The sequence below is a fragment of the Suncus etruscus genome, chromosome 6 (assembly GCF_024139225.1).
Source record: "Suncus etruscus isolate mSunEtr1 chromosome 6, mSunEtr1.pri.cur, whole genome shotgun sequence".
Classification (NCBI taxonomy): domain Eukaryota; kingdom Metazoa; phylum Chordata; class Mammalia; order Eulipotyphla; family Soricidae; genus Suncus; species Suncus etruscus.
Window position 1 is genome coordinate 114,811,874 of NC_064853.1, and position 25,264 is coordinate 114,837,137.

General features: G+C 32.6%; 1 protein-coding gene across 1 annotated transcript in view; it reads right to left on the bottom strand.

Annotated features, from left to right (window-relative positions):
* SNTG1 (syntrophin gamma 1) overlaps positions 1–25,264 on the bottom strand; it is a 422,721-nt gene that overhangs the window by 123,127 nt on the left and 274,330 nt on the right. Inside the window, exons 9-10 of the mRNA XM_049775722.1 lie at positions 21,909–21,991; positions 15,659–15,789 (exon numbers count right to left, since the gene is read on the bottom strand). Of these exons, the coding sequence (XP_049631679.1) occupies positions 15,659–15,789; positions 21,909–21,991 (214 nt within the window). The remainder of the gene's footprint in view (positions 1–15,658; positions 15,790–21,908; positions 21,992–25,264) is intronic.

The window sequence follows — 25,264 nt, forward strand, 5'->3', positions numbered from 1 at the left end:
CTGTGTTGTCTCTTAAATTGTCCAGTTGTTTCAAGCATGTACCACTGCCGCCCTAACCATTGTTCTCAGTAGACACACATTCATGCACATACATACACACTACACATTGTAAACACATATATTAATAGAAATACCATTATTAAAATTGTGCATGTAAGTGTATTGGCAAATTGTGTTTTTTGTTTTTTTGTTTTTGTTTTTGTTTTTGAGTTGGTCGATCCCAATAAACTTTATGGACATGTTCAGAATATATTTTTTAAATTTTCTTTGAAATGCACATTGGATAGATTTATTAAATTCTTTTTTTTTCTTTTTGGGTCACACCCAGTGATGCTCAGAGGTTACTCCTATGTGCTCAGAAATCACTTCTAGCTTGGGGGACCATACAGAACTCCAAGGAATCAAAGTGTGGTCCATCGTCGGTTAGCGTGTTGCATTGCAAATGCTCTACAGCTTGTGCCACCGCTCCGACCCCAGATTTATTGAATTATTTTATAATTTATTATTCTATGTTCTTGTTGCCTTATATTTTCTTGCACCACCATTTATAATCTCAGAAAAAAGTCTACAAATTCATTAATTTGCACATTGGGCTTCTTATTCAATTCTATTGATCTATACTAGTTTATTGTAACTTCATTTCTATTCAATTTGGATGGTTTATTATTTTATTAGATTACAAGATATAATTTTTTCTTTATGTACTGAATAATTGCTACCAACAACTCTTAAGAAATATTTTTATTTTCCTTTTAGTTAAGATATTTTTAAGATTTATGTAGATATTTATTCTTTGATTGATGTTTAATTCATAGATATACACATTTCAAAATAATCCAGTACTCTACCTTATTCCCCATACAAATTGTATGAGAAAGATAAAGATATATTATATATGAATATTGTACTTAACGAAGGAAAGTTGGATAATTCAAAATAGGCATAATCAAGTAATTTCTTTGGGCAGCACTTCCTGGTGTTGCTCAGAAAATTAGGGGCCACTCCAAACAATTCTGAAACAAGAAGCCTGATAATTCAGTGCAAAATCCCAATTCTAGCATTACTTTGTTATTTCATTTAATGTTTTTTTAAAAATCATTTTTTTATTTATAGCTTATTTGTATTTCTGTTGATCTAGTTGTGAAAATGGAAAATACCAATCAGTTCAATCATTCTAAGTTTTCAGATACAGGGTAACATGTAACAAAGGGGAAATGAACCAGACATTATAGTAGTAGTAGTAGCTTGTTAAAACAGAGATCTATTTTATTTGAGCATATTAGGTATTGAAGTTATAGCTAAAATAATCACAGTGATTTTAGTTTTACTGCTACTTTTAAAAAAGGAACAGGTACTAGAAATAGAGTTAATTTTTGATAACAAAGCCTGCATACAATAATGTGTAAATATAGTGCAAATTAATTATTTAATGCCAACATATTGTTGAGTAGACCCACATATTAAGAGCATAATTCACCATAACTCTTAGAGACATAAGCACTTGCTTATGGAAATATCTAAAATGTGACTCTATTTTCCCTCATTTAGATGTTTATTTATATTCTTTGTTATATAAAGAAATAAGGATTTTCTTTGACTATATGAATTATTCTAGAAAAAAACTAAATTCAAGCAGGAATAAGTTATAAAAATCTGATTTGCAGCCAAGTTGTTCACTATTGTACTGGGATCTATTACTGAACACTGAATTCTAAAATAAGTAGGAAGGAAGTATTTCTGGGACTAAAACTTTATTTTGCTTATTGTTCAGATAGAGACTATAAACATTTAATTAAATTACAGGTTATTCAATTGTCATAGGATTTCTTGGTGGGAAGGAAATTTATGTATATATTTTAGGAATGTAAATGAAGCATTATATGTGAAAGTAAAACAAACTTATTCAGGAAGGTGATTGTAGGCATGCCCAATAGAACATTTTTATATATCATTTCCTTTTATTTACCATTAGTGACCTTTGTATGACAAACATCAATCTAATTTCCTCAATAATTTATCTAAAGACATCACAAATGAACCAGATTTTCTGCCCTACATTCTCTTTTTATCAAGATAACTTTATCTTAAAATAGATAAACTTTTATGTTTTATGCTTAAAATATTAGCACAGAATGCTTACCATCAAAATTTTGATATCTACCTATCAGTAATATTTATTTTTAATTCTTCCTCATTATCACTAACTTGATGACATGTTATATTGCTATCCAAGTGTCCCTTTCAGGGATCTTTTCAGACTCTGTCCATTTTTTGATAGAATTGCTGTTTGGTGCTTTATATATTTGAAAATAGGAATGGATGCCAGGAGAAAGGGATTCAATATGCTTTTTGAAAAACTATACGGATATTCCTCAGTAAACTAGAAACTGAGCTCCCATATGATTGAGCAGAACCACTCCTAGGGATATACCCTAAAAAGCCCAAAACACCATGCAGAAAAGCCCTCTTCATTCCTATGTTTGTCTCAGCACTATTTACAATAGCCAGAATCTGAAAACAACTCAAGTACCTGAGAACCAAGGAGTAGCTAAAGAAGCTGTGGTACATCTACTCAATGGAATACTATGCAACTGTTAATAAAAATGAAGTCATGACACTTGCTTATACATAAATGAATATGGAAATTATTATGCTGATTGAAATAATCAGAAGGAGGATACATAGAATATGTCAATCATGTGTGGGGCATAAGAAGAATAAAAGACAGTATAGTAATAATATCATTGACTATATATCTGAGATACACCAATCTGTGATAGCGATCTTGACAGAGTGTTGAGTGCAGTTAGGTAGAGAAGAGTTTACTGTGCCTACTATGACTATGATAATTGAACGGATAATTTTGGACAAGTACTGGATGCTTAAAGGGAATAATGTGTCTTGTATGGTATCACTTCATTAATAGTAGTGCAAACTACAGTGTTAAAATGAAGAGAGTAAGAAAAGCAAAATGCCTTCCCCAGAAACAGGCAGGGTAGGTGGTGGGAAGGACATTGGCATATTGGTGGCAGAAAAACAGACTGGTGAAGGGTGGTGTACATTCTATGACTGAAATTCAATTATGAACAATTTTGTATCCACAATGCTTAAAACAAAGTAATTATTAAATTCTATAAAGGTGTTATATATTATATCAATTTGTATAAAAATATAGCCCCTGATCAAATGTATGGTATGTGAATATTTTCCCATTCAACAGGTTGACTTTTATTTTAATCAATTTGGGCATTTATTCTAAAAACTGAAAATCATTATGCAGAACATGTTTATCATGGCACTTACTAAAGTAACTGCTGTATGGAAGCAACCCAAATGTTTAATGACAGAAAGGAACTATGACATATGTACCTAACAAAATACTATGCTGCTGAAGAGAAAATGAAAAGCTTTATGTTTACTGAAACTTAGGTGAATGTTAAGTAAATTAAAGCAGAAGGACAAGGATAAATACTGAATAATTACACTCATGTGTGGATGAGACAAAACAAACAAAACAAAGAAATCAACAATAACAAATGATGACAAGTCCTTAACCCTTGAACATAAAACATATTACCAATTAGGATAAAACATATTACCAATTACATATTAGGAGAACAGAGATAGCTATAAAGAAGATTAGAAGTAAATATATATGTATTTTTGATACAACATCAAATGGTGGCAAGATATGGATTATAGACATTAATTTTATTATAAACATGTTACCTTTATTCCCTTTTTTAAAATGGGGTGTGCTGATGTGTATGATTCATTCAGAAGACTGCAGAATCTGGAAACACTGTTGTTGCTATTGATGCATAATGTACTGCTATTGGTCTTTTTATATAAATAAATATATATATATATATATATATATATATATATATATAATTTTTTGGAAACTAGCTGTGCCGTCAACTTTGGAAACGTATCCCAGTTGTACTATGTTGGGTTGGCATTGTACAGAGATTTAACAGCAATATTGGTCTAGAAACGTTGAGTATCATTTTTTTTCCATTTGTACAGGGGTTAACGCACTGTATTAAATATGTAAGGTCTTATCTATGTGGATTTGATTACAAAAACTAATAAAGTATTCTCTAAATAATGCAAAAAACCTTCTTACCTTAACTACAAAAATAAACTATTTAAAATAGTAATTTATACAGCTTAAATAAATAACAAATTATTTGTAAGAAAGTCAAATCATTATGAACAAAACATTTAATGCAATATTTTTATAGAAAGTATAAAACTATATATATTTCTTTTGTTTTTTTGGTCACACTCGGCAGCACTCAGGGGTTACTCCTGACTCTATGCTCAGAAATCGTTCCTGGCATATTCAGGGAACCATATGGGATGCTGGGATTTGAACCACTGTTCTTCTGTGTCTAAGAGAAATGCCTTACCATTGCGCTATCACTCCAGCCCCAGAAAGTATAATACGATTTATGTATTTTCATAAAATAACAAAATAATGTATGCTAAAACAGTTTTAGAACCTGTCCTAGTAGGAAGGATGTTAGTATTTAAAAGGCAAGCAAAAATTTTACACAAAATAAGTTAAAAAGACACACAAAAATATGTTGGAGCTATTCGATAACAATTCTTTTTATGTTGCAAGATAATGCTCATATGTAGTTTTATAAATTAATCACACACATAATAGTTGCATATCCATATGTAACCAAATGTGAAGTATACATTATCAACTCCAACTACTTTTTTATTCACCTTCAATTTATTGAAAGTGGAATTAAATTATGATATTGCTATTTAGGAAAAATGGGTGAGGAATAAGAAATAAGAATAAGAAAACTGCATTTCTTTCTTAGTATTATTATTCTTTATTATGCATAAAACTCAAGGTAAGATGTTTAAGTCATAGATCAGTGTTTGCTAAAAGAGAAAAAATGCAATACTAGGTATAATCTTATGGATAATAATAATACATTAAAACTAACTAGAATGTATGACCCAATTAAGTGCAGGTTAGAGCTCTATATTTTAAAAAATAAAATGCATATGCATATGAGGTGCATATTTTATTAATATTTAGACTATTTGTGTTTTTCCCCATCTATGTTCAAGGCATATTCCTGATAGTATTTGAGGTAGCAAATATGTTACAAGGATTAAATCTCTCTAGGTTGCCTGTAAAGTAAATACCCTAACACAGTGTTATCTTTCCAGCCAAGAAAATATCTAATTTTACAAAATAAAGGTGAAGGCAATAAAAATAACTAGAGTTAAAAGAAATTTTATGATGGGAGGTCTAATTTCAGGAACAATAACATTTTTTAAAATTTAAATTTCTTTAAGCACCATGGTTACAAAATTGTTCATTTCTGGGTTTTCAGTGATAGTATATATACCACCCTTCCCTTCTCCATCACACCCTTCCTGTCACATATGTCCCCTGTTTCCCTTGCTAACCACAGCCACCACCCACGACTGTTTCTGGGGCAGAAATTTTGATACTCTCTCTCACTCCTTCCTTTCTGACACTGTGGTTGAACTATTGGCAGTAGAGTGGTGCCATGTATGTACTTTGTTTTAGCACCAAGTTCTTATCCAGACTGGTCAGATCCAACTCTCATTGTCATAGTAGGCCCTTCCCTATCCTAACTGCACTCACAACTCTTTGTGGCAAACTTGCTACCATGATCTAGACCTCCTGAACCTTATCTCTATTGTCTCTGGATATTATTACCAGAGACAGATATTGTTAGTTTTTGTTTTTCTTTTCTTTTACAATATAATTTTTTTCATCTTAATTTTGCATACTTTAATTTCAGAACAAATAAACAAAAACACTTCTGATTTCAATGTAGGATATACAGATTCCAGGATCTTCAATACAGAAACATGATACCAACAACAGAGACTGTGTGAAAAATAAGACTGTATTGGCACTATAGACAACGACCTGGATTGAACAAACTAGTTTGCCTGGAGCCTAGAATTGGTTTTATGTCAGGAAACTTCAGGGGTAGGGTCTCCTTGTATTTAGGCCAATGTTTTTCCTATCCATGTCCCCCATACTTTGTTGGGCCTATGCAAACGATAATTGCCACTCTAACACCATTTTTACTGTGCTCCTTTGACTCTAAACCTTTAAAAAACCATTTAAACTTTTGAGGTTGACTTGAACTAATATGCAAGTGCATGGAAATGTAAAAAACTACTATGTCTTCAAGTTTAAAAAGTTACATAAATTTTATGGCTTTAGATTGCTTTGTGTACCTCTAGGAAAATTTATAATGTACTGCAGTCTGGAGTCTTGGGGGACACAGTAATTGTACATGAGTTCTGTTTTATCGTTTTTTGATTGTAAGTTTAAAATTCAGGTGTCAGCAGGGGGATTTCTTCTGAGAACTCTGTTTTCATGTGATTGTCTTTCCACTGCAACTTTACCTTATCTACTTTCTAAAATTATAAATTAAAAAAAAGAAAAAAATACAATACACAACATTCAAACCTGTAGTCAAATTTGGAAGGGGGAAAGCTTGAAACTTTCCCCATCCTGGCTTTTGAAAAGACAGGAGGGGGAAAATTCCACTAGATCCAATGGCTAAGAATCTCTCAGGACTGCTAGGTTAAGAGATTGGTACACACTATCTACAGGTAGGAACTTCTAATCTACTTTTTCCATGTGAGATGCATCTTCATAACTCTCAAGAGGGTGTAGGTATCTCATCAGAAACAGCAGCACTATGCTCCTCAGCTGTCACTTCATTTTCATCTATGGCCAGTCCTAGTTTTATCATATGGTAGATATGAGTGGAGTGAGTCTGGGGATCTTCAAGAGAGAAGCCAAAGGAGGGCAGTGCAGTTTCGAACAACAGGACCACTAGGTCTTGGACAGCCTTGTCATTCTTGACTGCCTCTGCTGTCGGTCTCAGTGTCTCCACAATGGTCAGGGTTGATCTCCAGGTTTTTTGTTTGTTTGTTTGTTTGTTTTGGACATCACATAGCCCATTGTAGAGTTATCCCAAAGGGCCTAGGCTTTCATGATTCGCTCTATGCTGGCTGTCCAACCATAGGTGCTAGTCACAATGCTGCAGAGTGAAGACACAAGCCTATTGGATATTGTCAACTTCTCAATCATCTTATCCAAGATTATCTTCATAAACTTGCACAGGTTCTCAAATTTGGCCTTGTTCTACTCCATTTTCTTCTTCTCTTAATCCTCAGGCATCTCCAAGCTTTCTTTTGTATCTGAGGTCAAGGCCTCCCCATTGAATTCCTTAAGCTGCTGCATGCAGTATTCATCAACAGGCTCTGTCATATATACCAACTTGCAGCCCTTTGTATTTTTGCTTTTCTTATATCCCGCGAATGTGTGAGATTATTCTATGTTCATAGCTTTCCCTATAGCTCATTTCACTCAGCATAATAATTTTCACATGCATTCATGTATAAGCAAATTTCATGGGTTCATTATGTATAAGCAAATTCTGTGGATTCATTTTTCCTAATGACCGCATAGTAGATGTGCCACAGTTTCTTTAGCCACTTGTCTGTGTTTGGGCACCTGGGTTATTTCCAAATTCTGGCTACTGTAAATAGTGCTGTGATGAACATAGGAGTGCAGAGAGCATTTTTATATTGTGTCGTTGTCGGGGTTTGTGTGTGTGTGTGTGTGTGTTTCTAGAGTATATACCTAGGAATGGTATTGCTGGATCATTGTGAACTTAATTTCTAGTTTTTTGAGGCATTATCACATCTTTTTCCAAAAAGGCTAAATTAGTCTGCATTCTCACCAGCAGTAAATGAGAGTTCCTTTCTCATTGCATCCACATCAGTACTGGTTGTTCTTATTCTTTGTGATGTGTGTCAGTCTCTGTGGTGTGAGGTAATACTCTGATGATTTGTGATGTGCTTTATTTTCATGTGCATTTTGACCACTGTATTTCTTTGAGGAAATGTCTGTTCATTTTTTTCTCCTCATTTTTGGATGGAGTTAGATCCAAAGTTCCATATTACCTTGTACATTTTAGATATTAATCAGTTACATGATGGATATTATGTGAATAGTTTCTTCCATTTCATGGGTAGTCTTTGTTTCTTATTCACTATTTTCTTTGGGGTGCAGAAGCTTCTCAGTTTAATGTAGTTCCATTTGTTTATCTTTACTTCCACTTTGTTGGCCAGTGGTATTTTATCCTTGAAGATACCTTTAGCTTCAAAGTCACAGAATGTTCTACCTACATTTTCCTCTATGTACCTTTTGATTTCAGGTGAGATATCAAGGCTTTTAATCAATTTTTATTTTACCTTTGTTCATGGTGTTTAGAAGAGGTCTGAATTCATTTTTTGTTTGTAGCTGACCAGTTTTACCAGCACCATTCTTGAAGAGACTTTTATTGTTCCACTTTGTATTTCTTCCTCCAAGGGAAAGGGATAGACTTAAAATAATCTCAGTAATTTGTAAGATATAAGAAAAACAAGAGATATTATGGGAATAACATTCAGATAAAATAGAAACAAAGTTAGGATGTCCAGCTTAGGGTAGAAAGCTCACCATAAAGAGGAATGAGTGTAGTTGGAGTAGAGAAGGGTCTACTAGGACAATGATATTTGACAAGAACTCTTGACAAGAACTCAGCACTGAAAGTAGAGAAACTAAAAGGTGAGGTACCCTTCCATTAACAATAGTGCAAACAACAGTGTCAAAAAGGGGAGAGAGGGAGAAAGAGAGAGAGTAAGAGAGAGTAACAATTTTCCTGCTCTAAAGCATTATAGTCTGTGGTGTGGGTGGGTGAGAAATGGGAAATATTAGTGATGGGAAGGGTGTACTGGTGAAGGATGGTGTAAAATATATGATTGAAACCCAACAATGAACAATTTTGTAACTCCTGTGTTTAAACCAAGCAATCAAATAAGGAAAAAATTGATTGTAAACCTATGAAATCATCTCTGAATATTAAATTCTATTCCATTTATATGAGGATCAGTGTTTATTCTAAAGTCATGTTTTTTAATGGCTACTGCTTTATAGGACAGTTTGAAGTTGGGAAAAATGATGGCTCCCAACTTCTTTTTAGCCAAGAATTTTTTAGATATTAGTGGATGCTTATTGCTCCATATTAATTTCAGAAGTATCTGATCCACATCTTTGAAAAATGTCATGTGTATTTTTATAGGGATTGCATCAAATCTGTACAATGCTTTTGTTTTTTAATGATATTAATTTTCCCAAACCATGTGCTACATATCTATTTCCATTTCTATGTCCTTTTTTATTTCTTGAAGTAGTGTTTTGTACTTGTCTTGTTCTTAACTATTACCAAAGCTATATAGGGAAGTAAAGCCATAATATTAATTAAAAAAATTAGTGATTTTTAATTTTTAATATCACATAATCCAAACAAAACAATAATAATATGGAGTTGAGAAATAATACAGTAGGTAGAGAGGACTTGCATTACATGTAATTAATTTAGTTAAATCCTCATTATCCCATGTGGCCTCTGAAGAAATTTCAAAAGGGATCATTGAGGGAAAAGCTAAATGTAACCTTCAAGCTATTCTTGGTCTCATTCTCAAACAGAACAAACAAAAAACAACAATCACCAATGATCAAATATGACATTATTATAATATATAGTTCTAATAAATAAAAAAACAATATTTTATAAGACAGGAAAATTCTATCAAACTTATTAAATATAGGTGCATACAATTTAATGAATACCAAATAATTAAAATTATTTAGTATAAAATTTACTAGAAATGAAGTATTATTAGAAAGTAAAAGACATAGAAAACTTGCAATATACATCAGAGTAGTAACTGAAGAAATAATGCAATGTCAAGAGCAGTGGTCCTCAAACTATGGCCCACGGGCCACATATTGTATTTGTATCTGTTTTGTTTCTTCATTGCAAAATAAGATATATGCAGTGTACATAAGAATTTGTTCATAAGTTTTGTTTTTACTATAGTCAGACCCTCCAATGGTCTGAGGGACAGTGAACTGGTCCCCTGTTTAAAAAGTTTGAGGACCCCTGAAGAACCATAAATAATCATTAAGTGAAAGAAATGACAACCAATAATCATAATCATAGACATGTATACTTTTTGATTCCTTATTATGGACAAGAAAGCATAGATATATTCCTCACAACATTTTCCTAAAGTAACAAAAATACTCATCAAGTAGAATTGAAAATTTCCTAAAGCTGATATAGCAAAATTATAGAGGGATCTCTGAACTTTATGATTATATAGGAGTCTCGAGTTAGAAAAAGAAAAAGTCGGGGCCGGAGAGGTGTTGCAAGCAGTAGGGCGATTGCCTTACATGTGCTAACCCTAGGATGGATCAAGGTTCAATTCCCCAGAGTCCCATATGGTCCCCGAGGCCAGGAGTGATTTCTGAGTGCATAACCAGGAGTAACCTCTGAGCATCACTGGGAGTGGTCCAAAAGAGCAAAAAAAGAAAAGGAAGGAAGAAAGAAAGAAAGAAAGAAGAAAGAAAGAAAGAAAGAAAGAAGAAAGAAAGAAAGAAGAAAGAAAGAAAGAAAGAAAGAAAGAAAAAGAAAAGAAAGAAAGAGAAAGAAAGAAAGAAAGAAAGAAGAAAGAAAGAAAGAAAGAAAGAAAGAAAGAAAGAAAGAAAGAAAGAAAGAAAGAAAGAAAGAAAGAAAGAAAGAAAGAAAGGAAAGAAAGAAAGAAAGAAAGAAAGAAAGAAAGAAAGAAAGAAAGAAAGAGAAAGAGAGAAAGAAAGAAAGAGAGAGAGAGAAAGAAAGAAAGAAAGAAAGAAAAAGAAAGAAAGAAGAAAGAAAGAAAGAAAGAAAGAAAGAAAGAAAGAAAGAAAGAAAGAAAGAAAGAAAGAAAGAAAGAAAGAAAGAAAAGAAAAGATTGAAATAGTGATAAGCCCTAGGGATTTCTTGTTATCTATCTCTCATGTATGTTTTAGAACTTTTTCATCTATGTTTTAGAACTTTTCATCTAGAAGAATCATCACAAGACAAAAACACATACATACACAGACATGCACACTCACACATGCACATAAAATGGATACCAGAATTTTTTCTCTAGTTAAAGAATTAGGAGACAATAGGACTGAAATCATAAAACCTTTTGTGATAATTAACCCTAATCAGTCAGATAGCAACAGAAATGTTCTCTCCTTTCCAGTGATCCAGCAAGCCACCAGAGAAACTAATCTTTCACTGTCCAGTGAATAATTTACTTGCTGTGTTTACAAGGCCAAGGAAAAATTTGTCATTTAATTCCAACATAAGAAGCAAGCCTCAGGCATACATGATCCACATAGGAGTTGAACCTCCACACTTTGTAACACAAAGTTAATGAAACAATTAAGTTGTTTCCTAACTTTCAGCAGAATTTTATCAGCAGGGCTTAAGAATGTAACTAAGGGCTAGAGAGACAGTCAGCAGTTACATCTTTTGCCATACACATGTCTCTTAGCAACTGAAATTTGAGGTCTACCAGGATGATTCAGAGCATAAAGCCTGTTTCTTTTTTTCTTCTTTTTCTTTTTTTTTTTTTGTTTTTTCGGCCACACCCGGTTGATGCTCAGGGGTTACTCCTGACTAAGAGCTCAGAAATTGCCCCTGGCTTGGGGGGACCATATGGAACACCAGGGGATGGAACCGAGGTCCTTCCTTAGCTAGCGCTTGCAAGGCAGGCACCTTACCTCTAGTGCCACCTCACCGGCCCCAGAGCATAAAGCCTGAAGTAAGCCTTATGCACAATCAAGCATGGCCAAACAAAACAAAATAACTAAGATATCTCATGTAACTGCAACGAAGAACTCTAATTATGTAGTATTCTTGATTAGCCACAATAGAGTTTAACATGCAGTATCATGCAACCTTAACATTAAAACACAACACAGGAATTGGTTTCTTGAAAAAAGTGGATATTCATTTCACATATGTGATATAAATAAACAGGGAAAGGGGGAAAAGGCCAAAGACAGCCATATTTGAGGTTTGGTTCACAAAAATGAGTGGGGATGGGGAGATGGGAAGGGTCCCTGAGTAATTGGTAACAGTCATTGAGGTCATAGGTGTGGTGTTAAAATTATGCATGAATGAAATTATCATTGAGTTTGTAAGTCACAATACACCAATAAGAGTGGGGTGGTTGATTAAATATAATAGAGTTCCTATAATAGCAAATAGAAAATAACCAATATTTTATTGATATTTTATCACATTTTTACTTTATAATTTTTCCTTTTGTCACTTTTACATCTCAAAATTCATGGCAATATACTCAGATATTGAAATCATTAGATATTGTATTTATCCCTAAACTGTTCTTAAATTGATATCACAAAAGTTGGCCAAACCAGCAAGGCCCCAGACTCCCCAAAATAAAACAGTTTTAAAGAGATAAGCAAATAAACTACTTCAGTAAAAATAAAAATATCAAGTTATTAATAATAACATATGTAGATGATAAAATGGAAAGTGTATCAATAAATGGTAGTATTTTGTAGAAGGCAGAATGGTTCAATAATTGTTATATCACTAGGGTAAAATCATAAAATGAAATACAGAGCACCAGATTATTCTATTTGTAAGACAAAACAAATCAACATAACAAGACATTATAGGGTTCTATTAAACAGTGCTAGTTGTAAAAAAGAAAAAGTGACATTTTATTGGAAGAAATAATAGCCCTAAAAGATAAAGAATTTAATACAAGTCATGTGCAAGATTAAAAAGTTGAAATAAGGTGTCTCTTTTCTGAAGAAAAAAAAGTTGAAATAAAAGCAAAAACATCTTGTCAAGACAAAATTCAATAACCTTTTGAAACCTAAATTAAAAAGGAAGAAAACCCATGGCAATGCTATTTTCTTTATTTTTACCTATTATTTATACAGGAGCCCAAGGGCAAAGGAAACATATTTTTCAGACACTAGTTTTATGTACAGTAACTATCGCTTAAGATGGTGATAAGGATATTTTCAGAAAAATAAAAATAAACAAATGATAGTTAATTCCATCTTGAAAAAAATTGCTATGTAAGATAACTAGAAAAATTGTGCAAGTTAGCCAGAAAGTGAGAAAGGTACTTGCCTTGTATACATCAATTTGACATTGATCCCCAATACTCCATATGGTCTCCAGAGACTGCCAGGAGTGATCTCTGAATGCAGAGCACGAGTAAGTCATGAACACTGCAGGTGTGGCTAATGTACTTAGATATGTATATATATATTTTACTGCTTATCAGGCTATCTAGATACTGATAATATTTACAATTCTATATCTTAACTCATGAAATAGTTTCAAATCTCATTAAGAAAATATATTTAACTCATTTAATAAGAAGAAAATGCTTATAAACATTATTTCAATGTGCAAGTACAGAATATGGCAATAATCAAAAATGAAGTTTCTTTAGGAAAGTTCTAGAGAGGAAAGTTAGCAAGACCTACTAACTAAACCATTATCAGTTAATCAGATAAAAAATCACCACTGCTTGAAATAAAAAGGTAATTATGGGGATGCTCATCTATTGATTCCCAAAGAAAATACTTTGTCCTATACTTGATTTCTGTATTTTATTGGCTTGATAAAGTCAACTTCAGTTTTTTGCCATTTCACTGGGGAGATAACTGGATAACTTTCCTTAAATAAAAATAGTACAGAAATCAGATTTACCAACATATCCTGTTTCTTTAGTCTTCATTTATAAGATAGCTGTAAATTCATTCATTTCCTAAGAAATAAAACAATGAATCAAACTTCAAAGTATAATGGATTTTTTTATTCTCCAGATGTGGTAATTTTATTAAAAATTTTTCATGACACCACTCTACATGATTATTAATATAGTTTGAAGTTAAGTAAATGAGTATATAATTTGAAAATACTTTTATATTTTAATATAAAAATTTTAGTTTTGAATTTTATCTTTTAATATAACTTTGTTTAAACACTGTGGTGACAAGTTTGTTCATAATACTTTTGACAACACTCTTAAAGAAAAGATTGTTAATGACTTGGAAAACTATCTTAAGAAGGATAATTATTAATGAACATGTCACATATTTTTCTGTGTTTTTTTTTACAATTGTGATTGACTAATAAAGCAGAAATCATAATGGTAGTCAACATGATTTTGATGCACATATTCAAAATAAAAACAACTTCTTGTAAAGTAGGGATATAACCAAACCTTAGTGGATATAATATTTCTAAATCTCACCACATCTCATTTGAAGTGCTAACTCAGTTCAGAATATGTAGTATTTGAGCAAGATGTAAGACAACTGCATTCTGAAAGACTCAGAGTTACTATCAATAAATCAAAATGTAACTATATATTGTCTTTTTAGCTAAATAAATCTTTAATTGGAACTACATATAGATGACATATTTTTAAAAGACAATATAAAGAAATAAAGACTAAATATGTATGAACATACTATAGCCTATAGATCTACTATATTTTGCCATAATTTTATTGAAATAAAACATGATTATTCATTTATACAACACATGTAACTCTTTATAATTCAAAGGCAGAATACAAAATCAGAATACAATAGTAAGTACAAAGACATTAGGGACTGCATATTCAAAGGTATTTACTATACAGTTCTTTATAGAGAATTTCTCTGACCCTAGAATTTGCATGTCAAGTAAATTAGAATAAAAAAAAACCAAATAATTCAATACATATTATTAATGGAAATCAAATATTGAAATATATAGTATACACAAATAAACTACTGAAAATCTAAAATTTGAATCATTTGAATAAATAAAACACACAACTCCCTAAAATATTAAAAAAGATAAAACAATAAAAATAAGAAAGTTCTAACCTTTTTATTCTTAATGGAAGTGGAGATATAAGTAATTACCCTACACTTATTTTTAGAAGATAATGAGAATTACTTATATTGCATGAAATAAATTTGTAATTTAAATAAATTCTACAATTTTCCCCAGGGGAAAATTACTAAAATGAATATAAGGAGGACCACCAAGACACAATCAAAGAACATCTCTTAAAGACATTCATGGGGCAAGAGTGGTAGCATGCATGCCTTGCATGCAGCTGACCTGGGATGGACTTGGGTTCGATCACTGTCATCCTATCTGATACTCCAAGCCTGCCAGGAGTGATTTCTGAACACAGAGTCAGGAGTAACCCCTGACCACCACCACTGTGGCCCCAAAACAGAAACAAACAAAAAACCCCACTGATTCAATAGTAGACTAAGTGATTAAGTTCTTTTTTTCTAACCATTAGATTCAAAATTGTTTTATTGTAGTCATACCATTCTTTTGTATTTCTTGTGCCTATTAGTACAAATATTCAGAAAGAAATAATAAAGTATATGATCTTTGAATCTTGACTATCACTCTACTGCTGCTCTGTGTAAGATTTAACAAGAAACAAAGCAAAGTAACAGGCAATGACTATTGATCCTGAAATGCTATTGATAGGACTGAAATCATGAAAGGCGTAGGAGAGAATATAGACTGTGGTAAATGGACTGTGGTAAAGAGATATTGAAACATCCTCACTGTCTGTACTGTGTAAACGACTTACCTTAAAACTTGTTAACATTTACACTTTTATAAACCAAATAAATTATAGTCTGTCTACAACTATTTCAATAGAGAATTAAAAATGACTAATATTTACTTACCTACTCAAATCTGTCCCAGGTAAATACTGAGAGAAACGTGAATGAAGTAGAGGAATGAGTCTAAGGTCACACCATCTCTTTTCCCATCTCAAACCCGGAGATGTTGGCCAGGAAGAACATGATAATGTGTCCTAAAAAGAAACTTATATTCAATATATATAAAATTTTCTTTCTACGTTCTGAGTTTACATGTATCAGATCCTTCTTACTTGGCAAGCTATATCCTAAATAATAAAAAGACATTTATATAGTCTGTCATGAGAAAAATTTTTTTACAATAAATATGATTATCTTAATTGTGAATGGTATTTTGTGAAAATGTGAGAAAAAAATTCTTGAGTTATAAAATTGAGCCAAAGAACAAAAACGATGGATGGAGAGAGAATGAAAATTAAGTAAAATAAAGTTGAATTCACATTGGCAAATGCATCCAAACTAAAATAGTTTTGGACTATGAATGTATGAATATATGAATGTAGTTCAATAAATTAGCCAACATTTTCATTTTTCCTTTTAAATATTATTTTTATTTAAACATCTTGATTACAAACATGACTGTAGTTGGATTTCAGGCATTTAAAAGAACACCCCACAATAATGAAGATACATTGTCAAAATCTATGAGACACTGCAAAATCAGTAATTCGAGGGGAACTCTTAGCAATACAGGCCTATGTCAGGAAAGAGGAAAATGACAAAATCAAGAATTTAAAGGGACACCTTTAGGAGCTGGCAAAACAGCAGCAAAGAAATCCAAACACATCCAGTAGACAACAAATAATAAAAACCAGAGCAGAAATAAACAACATAGAAACTAAGAAAACAATACAAAAAATAGACAATAGACAATAGACAAGCCACTGGCAAGATTCACCAAAAAAAAAAAAAAAGGAGGAAAAACACCCAAATAAATAGGATCACAAATGAAAGGGGAGAGATTACAACAGAATCCCAATTAATACAACACATCTGAGGACTTATTATGACAACTATTCTTTGTCAGGTGAGAAAACTCAGAAGAAACTGATAGATTTTTGGGAAAATATCCATTTCCAAGACTGAATAAGGAGGATATAGAAAGCCTAAACAGGCCAATCACATCTGAGGAAATTGAATCAGTAATTAAGACACTCCCCAAGAACAAGAGTTCAGGTCCAGATGGTTTTACAGGTGAATTCTATCAAACGTTCTGAGAATTACTACCACTGGTCCAGTCTCTTCCAAAATATTAATAAGACAGGAATCCTTCCTAATTGTTTTTATGAGGCCAATATCACACTCATTCCCAAAGATGGCAAAAACACCACCAAGAAAGAATACTATAGACCAATCTCACTAATGAACATAGATGCAAAAATCCTCAACAACATCTTAGCAAACCAAATCCAGCACTACATCAAATAGATTATACACTATGACAAGTGGGTTTCATACCAGGAATGCAAGAATGGTTCAACAAATGCAAATCAATCAACATATACACCACATCAACAACAAGAAAAAAATCACATGATTATATCAATTGATGCAGAGGTGTTTGACAAAATCCAACACCCATTCATGATGAAAATGCTCAGCAAAATAGAACTGGAAGGAACTTTCCTCAAGATAGTTTCAGTTATCTATAAAAAGCCCACAGCCAACATTATCCTTAATGGTGAAAAACTGAAAGCATTTCTAAGGTCAGGAACTAGGCAAGGTTGTCCACTCTTTCCACTTTTATTCAATATAATTTTAGAAGTCTTAGCGATAGCAATCAGACAAGAGAAGAGAATCAAAGGAATACAAATAGGAAAAAAGGAACTCAAACTATCTCTTTTTACAGATGATATAATAATAGAAATTGAAAACCCTAGAGTCCACAGTAAAAACCCCTAGAAACAATTAACCAATACAGAAAAGTGGCTGACTATAAAGTCAATAAACAAAAGATAGTAGTGTTCCTCTATACAAATAATGAAGTAGAGGAGAAAGAGATTAAGGAGACAATCCCATTTAAAAAAGTATTCAAAAAATCAAATACCTAGGTATTAACCTTACAAGAGAGGTGAAGAACCTATACCATGAAAACTTCAAAACACTTCAGAAATAAATGAAAGAAGACCTAAGGAAATGGGAGAACATCCCATGCTCATGGGTAGTTAGAATCAACATAGTCAAAATAACTATCTTACCTAAATTCTATATAGATTCAATGCAATCCCTATGCAAATTCAGACATCAGTTTTTAAGGACTTAGAACAATAAATTATAAAATTCATCTGGAACCACAAAAGACACAGGTTAGCCAAATACATACTGAAGAACAAGAAACTGGGTTGCATCTCATTACCTAACCTGAAGCTTTACTATAAAGCCATAGTGATCAAAACAGCATGGTTTTGATGGAACAAAGAGTCTCAGACCAGTGGGTTAGAACAGAATATCCAGAGATAAACTCCCGAATATATAGCAACTAATATTTGAGAAAAGAGCCAAGGACTTGACATGGAACAAAGACAGACTCTTCAACAAATGGTGTTGGAACAACTAGATAACCACCTGTAAGAAATTAAAAATTGATACATTCCTTACACTTTACACAAAAGTCAACTCAAAATGGATTAAAGACCTTGAAATCAGACCGGAATCTATAAAGTTTATTGAGGAAAAAATAGGCAGAACACTCAAAGACCTATATATCAAAAAAGTCTTTGAGGATATAATGCCAATGGCAAGAACTTTAGCATCAATCCTAAATAAATGGGACTATATCAAATTAAAAGTTTCTGCATGGTGAAAGAAACCCTAGCTTATAATAGAAGAGAGTTAATGGAATGGAAAATAAATTGCATTCAACATGTCAGATAAAGGGCTTATATCTAGGATATACAAAGCACTCAGAAAGGTGAGCTCCAAAAAATCTAATAAAGACAGAAAAATGGGAAGAAGAAATGAATAGACACTTCTCCAAGAAATACTGAAAAATGGCCAACAGACACATGAAAACATGCTCACCTTCATTGATCATTAGGGAAATCAAAATCAAGACAACAATGAGATACCACCTTACACTAGTGAGGATAGCACACATCAAAAATTATGAGACCAAAATCTGTTGGCGGATGTGGTAAGAAAGGAACTCTCATCCACTGCTGGTAGTAATGCTCTCTGGTCCAAACCCTATGGAAGACAGTGTGGAGAGTGCTCAGTAAACTCAGAATTGAGTTGCCATATAACCCAGTAATTGCTCTCCTGGGTATCTATTCCCAAGTTGGAAGGACATTCATCCCAAAGTATGTGTGCACTCCACTGTTTATCACAGCACTCAGTGCAATAGCCAAGATTTGGAACCAACCTCGATGCCCAACAACAGATGAGTGGATCATGAAAATGTGGTATTTATACACAATGGAATACTACATAGCAGTTAGATATGATACAATCATGGATTTTGCAGCAACATAGATGGATCTACAAAACATTATGTTAAATGAAGTAAGCCAGATGATGAAAGATGAAAACAAAATAATAGCACTTTTCTGAGGCACTTAAAATATAAAAGAGCATGTATGGAGCCTGTAGTTATTCCATGACAGTACACTTCAAGGGCAGAGAAAACCTGTATCTCTTAGGCCAAGGGAATCCCTTTCTAATCTCCCCAATATTTACTGTGCCTACGTAAAAAACACAAATTAATTTTTTTTGGTTTTGTTGTTCTTTGTTTTTTCCATTTTTTGTGCTTTATTTTGTTTTTTATTTCAGAACCGTGATTATTGTGTGGCTGTTGTTTTTATTACTGTGGTGCTTTTTTGTTTATTATTTTTGTATTGTTATTTTTTTCTTCCCTTTTACCTTTCCTCTCTTAAATTGATATTTTTAGTCTCTAAAATTACTCCTCCGTTTTTTGCTTGTTTGATTTTTGCCCCATTTGAATTTTTTCTTTCCTTCAAAGAGAACCACATAACTTGAACCATCTTGTTCTGCCTCACAAATTGAGGTGGAAATAATGGAGGGTACCAAGACCAAACAGTCGTATGAACATTGAGTAGAAATAAAAAGATCATCAGACTAAACACCAAATCCAAAGCCAATAATAAAAGGAATCGATACTCAATCTACAACAAGCTAGACAGAGGGGACCACTTATACTAGCAGCCTGGAAGGTGAATGAGGGGGATATGAGATGCATTTTGGGAACTGCTGTGGAAGGAAAACAACATTGGTTTTGAGAATGCCCCTGATTCAATGTCATTATGTACCTAAAATATTACTGTTTAAGATTTGTCATCCACTTTGGTCAAAATAAAAATTATTATAAAAAATAACAAGAATAAAAAATAACAAACAAAAACGGTACCATAAAAACAACATGCTAAAATCAAGAAGAGAAATAAGCTTAGTTGTAGTTTTAAAATATTTTCAGAATTGTGAAAATAACTAATGGGAACATAGCATCTATATATTCATTTCTCCTTAGGAAAAATGATGTTTATATCAGATTATGGCATATTAAAGATAAATATAAATCATAATTTTTATTATTATTCATAGTATAAGTATTAGTTTGGGGATCCACACGGCAATTTTTAGGGGTTAGTTCTGGATCCGCAATCAGGAATCAATTTTAGCTGTTTTTAGGAGACCATATGGGATTCAGGGAACAGAACCCTCATTGTCTGCATGTAAAGCAAATTCCTCCATACTCTCTCTCTGGTCCAAAGCAAACATTTTAAATACCATCTATTGTTTGACGGTTATTTCTCTGGCAACAAAATAAAAAAAGAATGTTACCTAAATTAGAATTGAATATTGCTGGCTCATACTTTTATAAATTAATTTTAGAATTTCCAAATGTTCCTCTTTAATGACAGAAAACAATAAAACAAACAAAATACATGCAATTTTTCATTCAATAATTTGTTAAGGAATAGTAGTTTTGGAGTGCAACATAACAAAAAATCATCATTAAAAATGAAGTTAACATGTCAAAACTGTATTTTAAAGTGAAAGGCCAAAAATCATGTAATAAATTTGAATTGAAGGATGAATTATATAAATCAGAATATTAAAATAAGTTATATCAGCAGTATGCACATTTGAAAAACAAACTTTCTTAAAGTTAGCTCTTCTACATTCTATGCTTGTCAGCACAGGGGATAATTATTCATTATAAATATCACAAAAGAGAATATGCAAATATTTTGATGGTGAAAGTTTCATAATGGCCAGAAAAGAAAACTTTTCTACAAAATAAAGACAAAAAAATTTAAAAAATCTTACTAAATGTAATAAAGCAAATGTGATTGTCCCTTAAAGATGATGTGGACCAACACCCAAGACCCCCAAATACAAGCCAAGTTTAATAGTAGGTGTCTATAGAGTTCAACTTAGTTCCAACTTGTTTTGGATGTCAACACTCAACAGTGTTCATAGCCTACTTCCAACCATGCTTAGGATTTAGACTTTAATGTGAAGACTTTAATTTGAAAATTTGATCAGTTTTCTAACTTCTTATCAATATCTAAAATGCTCAAAGTTTAACTTGGGAGCTAGAGCAATAGCACAGCAAATAAGGTATTTTTCTTGAACGTGGCTATTCAAGTTCAATCTCTTGCATTTTATCTGGTTCCAAAGCCCCACCAAAGAGTGATCCCTGAATAGTAAACAAGAAAAAAGAGCTGAGAATGGCTGAATTTGGCCCAAACAAACAAAAAGTGTTAAAGTATTAAATAAATAACTACTTTTAATCTAAACAATTTATAAAATATGATTAAAAATCACATAATTTGTTATGTGAAATTAATATAATAGGCAATGCAACAAAATATTATATAATATTATGCATGGTGTTTCAAAACAGGAAGTCTTTAGATCATGAACATTTTTAATATAGATCTGAATAAAGAAAAATGGAACAATAAAGTAAAGCATTTTGTTTTATTCCTGGTTTATCATGACATAATGAAGCAAATTAAGGGGACAGAGTGGAACACAGCGATAGGGCATTTGCCTTACAAACTCTGACCCAGGATGGATACATGTTCGATCCCTGGCATCCCATATGTTCCTCTGAGCCAGGAGTGATTTTTGAGCACAAAGCCAGGAGTAACCCCTGAGCATCTCAGGGAGTGGCCCTCCCCAAACCAAGAAAACTTAAAATATATCAAAGAAATGATAAAATGGCAAAGTTTAAGAATTGTAAATTTATGTAATCTTTTCTTCACTGTTGTCTCCTTATTTAACTGACCCATGAACATATCCATCTTACTGTATTATTGGGATGATAGTTGAGATGTAAGCCACTGTCACAGAGAGGGGAGGAAGTACGGCTGCTCTGGTCACTTGGAGCACCTACAGAAGATAAATCAAAATGCTCACTCGTCAATATGCCAAGCTGGATTACATATCCCAGCACACTCATTACAAAACAAATCAGTACAATAAATATAAAAATATTTTGTTAATGTCAAAATTTTTAAAGTACCAAATACATAGTTACCTGTATGAAAACTAATTTAGAAATATTTCTTTTAAATTTTGCAATTTTTAAAGAAAATTGTACAATAAAATAAACACATATGAATTTATTATTAAAATTTTCCATTGAAATCTTACTTTAAAAGATTATATCAGTGTGTTTTATAACAGTAATATTATATTCAAATTTTAAAAGCATAATTTTTATCTGCAAATTGTCTTTATACTCTATAGTGTTTCATGGAAAACATCATCATATACATTACTTTATTTTGTAAATTGCAACTTACAACTTTAGCGGTCATGAAAAACTAAAATATATTGTTAAAGATGAATGAAGTGTATCATAAAGATTTCCTTTTTTTTTTTTTTTTTTTTTTTTTTTTGGTTTCTGGGCCACACCCGGTGACACTCAAGGGTTACTCCTGGCTATGTGCTCAGAAATCGCTCCTGGCTTGGGGGACCATATGGGACACCAGGTGATCGAACCTCAGTCCATCCTAGGCTAGCGATGGCAAAGCAGACACCTTACCTCTAGCACCACCATGCCGGCCTCTATAAAGATTTCTTATGTTTAAATTTTTACAATTTGACAATCTAGAGCTGGATTTTAGAGCAGTTATTTTCTATTAGTATATTTTTATTATGATTAATAAGTATGTATTTATACTACATAAGAATTATATATTTTAGTACTGATAAATTTATAATCTTGATATGATTATTTCCAAATTATAATTGAAATATGTTAAAATTGATTATGATATAAGCATTGATCATTGTTTATAAAAACACATATTAATACATGAAACCCCAATATTCTACAGATCTTTCCTGTTCTGATGATGAGATACTAATTATTATTTTTTTGATCATTGGCTTATTGATTATTTATTGTCTCTATACATCTGAATGTATATTTTACTTTTTAAATCATAAGTAGTCCATATTATTCATCTACTAGTTATATGATAGAATGCTTTTCTAACAAGGCAATATCATATCAAATATGATATTTAATATTGATATCAAATATATCTTTAAATTTTGAATAAAATAAAATGAAATCTATAATTAAACATTAATATGAGTCCAGCTCCACATATCCTGAACATTGACTATTTGGTCTCTTCTTTACTCCACTAGAGAAAATTAATTCTTTAGTTGACAATTTCTGAGGCTTTTAAGATTGAGAAGCAGATTTTTCTCCCTTCGATCTATGCCTGAGTAGTCTCCATGCAAGGCAAGATCTCTAACTAAATTTACCATGGCTCAACCAAGCAAATCTATTCCTTATGAAATTTCAAACTGCTGACAGTTATATTTCTTGTTATTGAATAAAAAAGAGCACGGAAGAGAAATAAACAGAAATTTCCAGCTGAATCCATCAGAAACTCCCAGGGAGACTAAGAAGATTCACCCTTAGCACATCAGAGCAAAGAAAATACAATTGGGAAGACTCTTAAAAACCCACCAAGTTCAATGAGTACATATAATAACACAGAAGGTTCCATCAGTACCAAGAGCCCTGAAAATTCTCAGAGAATGACTCTAGTGACACACTGTTAGGAATTTAATAGACTCAAAGAAATAATGTCACCTAATTAGCCAACTACAAAAACAATTGTGAATCAAAGTGAGAAAACTACAAGCAGAGATTACAGAAATGAAACTTATGGTAAGTAAAATCAGAAACATAAGAGAATTGCTCATCTGAGGGAAACATTCCACCTGAGGGGGCTGAGTGGCAGGACAGGGAGGGGAAAATGTTTCTGTCCTCTTGATCAAAAGTGTTCAACCTAAAAAGAGTTACCAGAGGCAGGAGCTTGCTTGGCATCCAGACAATCTGGGTTTTATCCCTGGTATCCCATATGGCCACCTTGGTACAATGAGGTATAATTCCTGATGAAAAACCAGGAGTAACCCCTAAGCACCATCAAGTGTGGCTCTAAAAAGCAAAAAAAAAAAAAAAAAAAAAGAGTTACCAACTACAGGACAACCAATTATATAGTAGTAGTAAGTGTTGTACTTGGCCTACACAGTTTCGTTTCCTGTCATCCTTTATGGTCTCCTGAGCACTGACAGGTATAAGATATCTGAGTACAGAGTCAGAATAAACTCCTGAACTTTGCAAGTGTGTCCCCCACATAAACACATAAAAACATACAAAAACAAGAACCAAATACATAAAGGAAAAGATTTTTAAAAAGATGAAAAAAATAGAAGTTATGCACAGCACAGAGCAGATATTATGTGTTATAATAGTATAGGGAATGCATTGTCTTGAAATATCTTACAAGAAGTTTAATGGAGCTTCTTTAAAGGCAAGACAAGCTTCTAAGCAGTTTGCATTGAGTATTTCAGATACTCATAAAACTCTCTATTAGAAGAAAAAAAATTTCTTTTTATTTTTAACCTACGGGATTGTGTGTGTGTGTGTATATATATATATATATGCAGTGATTAATTAACATTTTAATTATATTTAAATTACTCTTCAGCTTTTTTTGTTTTGTTTTGAACCACACCCAGTGATGCTCAGGGCTTACTCCTAATTTTCTGCTCAGCGATCAATCATTACAAGGAACAGTGAACCATATGTAGTGCCAGAAATTGAACATGGGTCACCACATGCAAAGCAATCACCCTATTCACTGTTATCATCTCTTAAACACCTATACTGAATATCCTTTCTTATCAGGTGTGCTTTTACACGCATAAAGCTTATTATTACATTTACTTATTAAGGCAAAAACTTACGCAGTATCTATAATATTTTCTAATAGAAACCCTCTTAGGTGAAGAGAATTTTTTTTGGGGGGGGCACACCTGGCAGTGCTCAGGGGTTACTCCTGACTCTGCACTCAGGCATTGCTCCTGGTAGGCTCAGGAAACCATATGGGATGCCAGGGACAGAACCCAGATTGGCACGTGCAAGGGAAGAACCCTGTAAAACACATTTTCGTACTTTTGTTTGTTTTGGTAGCACATCTGTCCATACTCAGGGGTTACTCTTGGATCTGCACTCAGGTATGACTACTCCTGGCAGACTCTGGTAAGCCATATGGGATGCCTGGTATTGAACCTTGATGGCTCGTGAGCAAGGTAAATGCCCGACCCAAACTACTATCTCTCCAGCTCCTTCAC